This window comes from Microtus ochrogaster, chromosome 5, assembly GCF_000317375.1.
Source record: "Microtus ochrogaster isolate Prairie Vole_2 chromosome 5, MicOch1.0, whole genome shotgun sequence".
NCBI classification, from domain to species: Eukaryota; Metazoa; Chordata; class Mammalia; order Rodentia; family Cricetidae; genus Microtus; species Microtus ochrogaster.
This window is the reverse complement of record NC_022012.1, coordinates 74701476-74707324: the sequence shown is the minus strand read 5'-3', so window position 1 is coordinate 74707324 and position 5849 is coordinate 74701476. Positions and strand designations below refer to the sequence as shown.

Below are 5849 nucleotides of genomic sequence, written 5' to 3'. Positions count from 1 at the left end.
CATTCCTTCCATGTATGCCTGCACACCAGAAGAGGGCACCAGATCTCATTATAGATGGTCATGCCACCATGTGGTTGCTGGGAATTGAACTCAGGACCTCTGGAAGAGCAGTCAGTGCTCTTAACCACTGAGCCATCTCTCCAGCCCCTTTGAGTTTTTATGTATGAAAATAAACTTTAGAAATTCTATTTTCTGGGCCCCACATGTAGAGATTTACATTCAGGCAGTAAGCACCAAACTGACTGTTGTTTTCCTGCTTTTGTATTGGTATGGTTTTTCTCCTCTTCAGTGGGACTAAGAAACCTAGCATCTATTGAACTTGAGTTTGTCAAGCACTGTACTAGTGGTGTACAGGACTGTCCTCCCATCAAACTGCTTCTTCATAGGTTCAGCTGTGTCCACTTGTAAAAGATCATCCCAGCTGGGTTTGATGACTGGTAGGGGCAGGAAGGTCACGGGACTCTCATCTAGTACCTGCCCCCCCCCATGCACACACACACATACACACTATGTTTATGCAATTCTGCCCTAATTGCATGTGACCTCCTGGGACAGGCTAGAGTATATAAGCAAGAAGGACTAAAGAAGGGAGCCATTAGTGCAGCTGTGAGAAAGCCAACATACATGCTGCTAAAGACACTGTCTGGCCTTTTGGGGCAGGGGAACACCTACATTCCTGTAAGTAACCTTTCCCCTATGCTCTGTAAGTAAGATCAGTAAACTTATTAGTTACCCAGGGTGAATTTAGGTGGAATTGTGCCTTGGTTTGTTATGTGGAGCTTCAGGACAGGAAGAGGCATTGTTTACAGCTCCCCAGAAAAAAAGACTTTTAGCAACAGCAAGAAACTGCAGAATTGACCATTTTGTTTAATTTCAGATTGGGATTGGCATGGTTAGAAATGGCAGTAAGAACGCCTGTGCTGAGGGCTGCTGAGGCAGTGTAGTAGCTCTCGTGTCTGGGGTAGAGGACCAGACAAGCAGCGGAAGACAGGTTTTAGTGGATGCCTTCCATGCTGATGACAGCTGGAGTTCCTCTGCCTGTGGCCCTGGGGACTTAAGGCAAACCTTGTTCGTCTCCATGGATCAGGAAGAGTTGAAGCTGATAGAGTTGGCCTGTAACCCTCAAGTCTCTTTCCCATAAAGCCCAATCTTGCTTGGTTTCATCCTGTCCAAAAGGTTCCCAGATGACATTTCTCATCCAAACCTCAACAGAAAATATGTATAAAGTGTGTGATACACAGTGGGCATATAATTGCAAATGCTGTTTTTATTGTTTTTCAGAGCAGAACATACAAATACATTGCTTATATCAATCCTTCCTAGTTCTGCCCCAGAGACAGTCATTTGTTTCTTTTGGTATTTTTACCTACCTTCCTAAGCAACACAAGTACATAGCTAAGTTTTAATTTATTTTGCATTTTTCGATGGGGTAGGAATGTATGTTGCTGGGACATACATGACTTTTGAAGGATGTCTTTTTAGCTCTCTTCTGTTTGATGACTGGCTGAGGAAAGGGTGTGAGTGACATGTCTGTTTTGAAATCTTGCACATTTGGAAACATCTCATTTCTTTTACACTTGATTGGCAGTTTGGCCTGCTGGTGCCTTTGTACCTCTGGTATTCTGAGTTTTCAGAGGAGAGCTGTAGCTATTGCTTTCTACATTCATCTGCCTGAACCCATGCTGACCATGTGAGTTCTCTGGCTTTCCTCCCTCTCTACTCTTCTTCTGGAGCAGTGTTGTATGTACCTCTTTCATTTTCCCATTTGTTTTGTTTTGTTGCGGTTTGTTTTGTTCTCTATCTTCAACTTTACCATGCACCTATGTGGTTTTGTTTTGTTTTTATTTCTATTATCATGTCTTCTCAGATTTTCTTGTTCTCTTTCATAAGTGCAGTATTTCCTGTTAATGCAAGTTTCTGCAAATGAAAGTACCATATATAAGTTCCAAATAAGTTCAGAGGCTGTGGCTAGATGTTGGCATATTTGGTACTGACCTTGAATGCTATAGAATAACTGGATGCAAAGAAATCACTGTCAGAAAAACTTGAGGCAGTCACGGGTGAGTAGATTAGCATCTGGTCCTGGAATATAGACAGGTTAAATGAAGTAGGTAGGGAACAGCAGTATTGAATGATGGGAAACCAGTATACTAATCACTATGAAACCTTGGGTATGCCCACCATTTTGAGCCTTACTTGTTTTTAATAGCTATTGCTATTGCTTTTCTGGGTGACTCTGTGGAGAGATACCTAATTGAAATTTAATAATTCTTTTGTTTTAAATAATTATTCTTTGTATTCCTTAAAGCCAAAAATAAATAAATATCTTCTCTAGGCACAATTCCTAGCACAGTATGTGTTATATACAGAGATCTTGCTGTAGGTGATGAATAAATGAATGAATGGGGGCAGGAGAGCATTCTGTGCAAGGCAGGCAAAGATTATGAATGGGAATAAGGAAGTCGGAAATAAGGATGTTGTATGGGACAGGACTAGGGAGACCTTGGCCTGGCTTAAAGGGGATTCTGTATTGGTAAGTACTAATGGAAATACATCTAAAAGGTTGGAGCAGTGCTTTTAGTGGAGAAGAGGGTTGTGTGCTGATAGAGGTACTCTGGTCCAGTATTAAGGTGTTGCTTAGTTGACTGGTCGGTTGTGAGGTTGAGTCCACTCAGCCCAGACTGGTTTCAGTTCACAGCAGCCCTGTTTTGTCTCCTGAGTGCTGTTGTTAGCCGGGGTTTTGATTAATGACCAAATCAGGAATAAAGAATTTGGGCCTCACAGTGGGAGCAAAGGCTGTCTCTTGACTCTTTTGCCTGTGTTTAGGATCCTTTTCTCCTACTGGGTTCCTCATTTAATATGTGAGGAGGTGCCTAGTCTTACCGCAGTGTGATATGCCATGTTGATTGGTATCCCTAGGAGGCCTGTCCTTTTATGAAGGGAAAGAGGAATGGATCCAGGAAGAGGAATGGGGGAGATGGAACTGGGAGAAGAGAAGGGAGGGAGGGGAAACTGGTTGGGATATAATATATGAGAATTAAAAACAAACAAAATTTGTGGCTCAGCTAGGCATGGCGACCCACACTTTTAATTCTAGCACTGGGGCGGAGGTGGGGTGGGAGGAACAGGGGTGGAGACAGGCAAATATCTGAATTTGAGGCCAGCCTGGCCTATAGAGCAAATTCCAGGACAGCCAGGGCTACACAGAGAAACCTTGTGTGTGTGGCGGAGTGGGGGGAATGGGCTCAGTTTGACAAATTGGTCTAATTCCAATTTTCAACATGAGTATTTGGGCAAAGGACTTCAGCTTCCAGAACTGGTAGGAAAGATCTCCTGCTCTGTCCAGCCCAGACCATGGGAACAAAAGGCAAAGGAAGCCTCTAGGTGTGTGTTCTGTAAATGTGTAGTGGTTCCGTTGACTCAGGAAGCATTGATCTGCATAATACAAAACTGCAGTGGCTTTAAAGAATTTGACTGTCAGAATTTCTGTGTGTGTGTTAGTGTCTTGAAACAAGGTCTTAGACTACAACTCCGGCTTTATCTGCCTCGACTATATATTGTGTCGCTCCATAGCCACTAACCACATAGACATCTAAATTTAAAATTAAGGAACATATAAAATTAAGGTCTAGGTCAAGTGTTCAGTGATTGACTGGTGGCTGTGATGTTAGCACAGGTGTAGATGTTTCTCGAACCATGGGAAGTTTGGGTGAAGTGTTCTGGGCTAAACTCTAGAACTGTGTGTGTGTGTGTGTAGCTTTAAATTATGTTCTCCCAGTGTGTGTGCTTATTTTGCCCCTTTGGCCTTTATGTATAAAGCTAATATGAAGCTGATTTCTTTAAGGACATTAAGCTGGTTTTCATTTAGCTAGGTCTCCTCTGATTGTTAGCTCTCCTATTCAGTGACCTGCCTATTGAGAACAGGTTCTCCAGCGTGTCTGGAGTTAATGCAATTTCTTGAATAATGATGGGTGGTTCAAAAAGCTAATTGCCTAATTGGAACTGTAATTGTGTTCTCCAGGTGTCATTTTCAAAATTGTCTTTTTCTTTAAGATGCTAAAGAAAACCCTTATGGGGAGGACGACAACAAGAGCCCATTCCCCCTGCAGCCCAAAAACAAACGCAGTTATGCCCAGAATGTGACAGTCTGGATCAAACCCAGCGGCCTGCAGGTAATGACAGTGTTCACATTGCTTTCTGCTGGGGACAGTGAAAGCATTTGATTTTTCTCTCCTTTGATGCTATGTAATTCATTTACTTCTAATGCCTGTCCTTATTTCCCAAAAGGATATGAGATGGCCTACAGTGAGACACATAAATAACAAAGTCATTTCTTTAGAGCAATGACAAAAATTGTAATTGTATTTGAGAACTTTGGTTCTGGGCTTCCTGCTATCATGGTCAAAAACAACAACAAATGCATTGTACAGTTTTTCCTGTCTATTAACAGGACGCATGGAACCATTTCCAGAGAAGTGTATTTTCCCAGCATTGGATTTTATTTTATTTATTTTGTATTTTTGAGGCAGTCTCATACAGTCCAGGCTGGCCTTGAATGCCTCATCCTCCTGCATCCACTTCCTAAGTGCTGGGATTACAGACATAGCCATCACACCTAGTTTCCCAGCACTGGATTTTTAGAAATACTTCTTGGAATTTTGCACATCAGTACAGTGTATTTTGATCACATCCACCCCTTTACCTTCCAACTTCTCCCAGGTCCTCCCCCAACATACCCTCTTCCTAAATTCATATTTTTTTTTTAATTTTTTAAAAAATAACCTAGCAAATCCAACTAGTGCTGCCCACGTCACACATGGGTGTAGAGCCATGCACCGAAGCATGAGTAACCTACCAGGAGCCATGTCCCTTAGGAAAACTGAGTCTCCCTCACCAAATGATCAGTTGCTGTAGATCTTTGCTTAGGGGTGGGGCCTCATGGGCCAACACTGGACTTGAGTTTAAAAGTCTTGACGTGCTAAGCTGTAGGGTAAGACAGGGTCTTACTCCACTGTAGCCTTAGCTGTCCTGAACTGGCTATGTAGACCAGGCTGGCTTCAAACTCATAAAGATCCCCCCACCTCTGCCTCCTGAGTGCTGTGATTAAAGGCCTCACTACCACACCTGGCCGATATGTTTGTTTGTTTTTAATGAAGCAGAGTTAAGGTTTAATAATTTTAGTATAGGCCTGAGGGTTACAAGAACGGGGTGTGCCTAGAGGAAAGACTGGCCTAAGAGCATATTGTTAGTGTGGACTTCTCTAAAGAGTTACAAAATGTCAGACAGACCCAAGTGTAGGTAGAGCTTCTCAAGGGTAAGTTCCACACAGTGTTCAAAAAGGCCTAAATCTTCTGGTTATTTCTTCTATCCCTACAGTAAAATCCAAGCCAGAGTGTGTGTGTTCAGTTTATAAACAGAAAAGGTTTGTTTGAGCTCATGGGTTTGGGAGTCTCCAGAGCTTTGGCCCTGTGATATCATCATGGCAGAAACTGATGGAGGAGCAAACTTGCTTATCTTGTAGCCAAGAGGCAAAACAGACCAGAGAAAAGCCAGGGTTCCTCTGTCCCCTTAATGGTGCTGCCCTCCTAGGGGCATTATAATTCGCAGATCAGTTCCGTAGGGAGTTAGAATTGTTACCTAAGCATGGCGCATTCAGGCAAGGCACTTGAGGACCATTCTCCTTCCACTGACACAGCCACTTGTTTCTATTGTAACAGCCACTTGGGAAACTCCCTTTTCCTTTGGGCACCTTAGCCAGGCAGTTATGGCACACACCTTTAATCTCAGCACTTGGGAGGCAGAGGCAGGCGGATCTCTGTGAGTTCAAAGCCAGCCTGGTCCACAAGAGC

At 43.1% G+C, this 5849-nt stretch overlaps 1 protein-coding gene across 3 annotated transcripts in view; it reads left to right on the top strand.

Annotated features, from left to right (window-relative positions):
* The window catches only part of Ints14 (integrator complex subunit 14), a 31065-nt gene that overhangs the window by 21709 nt on the left and 3507 nt on the right, over positions 1-5849 (top strand). For all 3 annotated transcript variants that reach the window (XM_026779382.1, XM_013346646.2, XM_026779381.1), the window contains one exon: positions 4054-4172. In XM_026779382.1, the coding sequence (XP_026635183.1) occupies positions 4054-4172 (119 nt within the window). The remainder of the gene's footprint in view (positions 1-4053; positions 4173-5849) is intronic.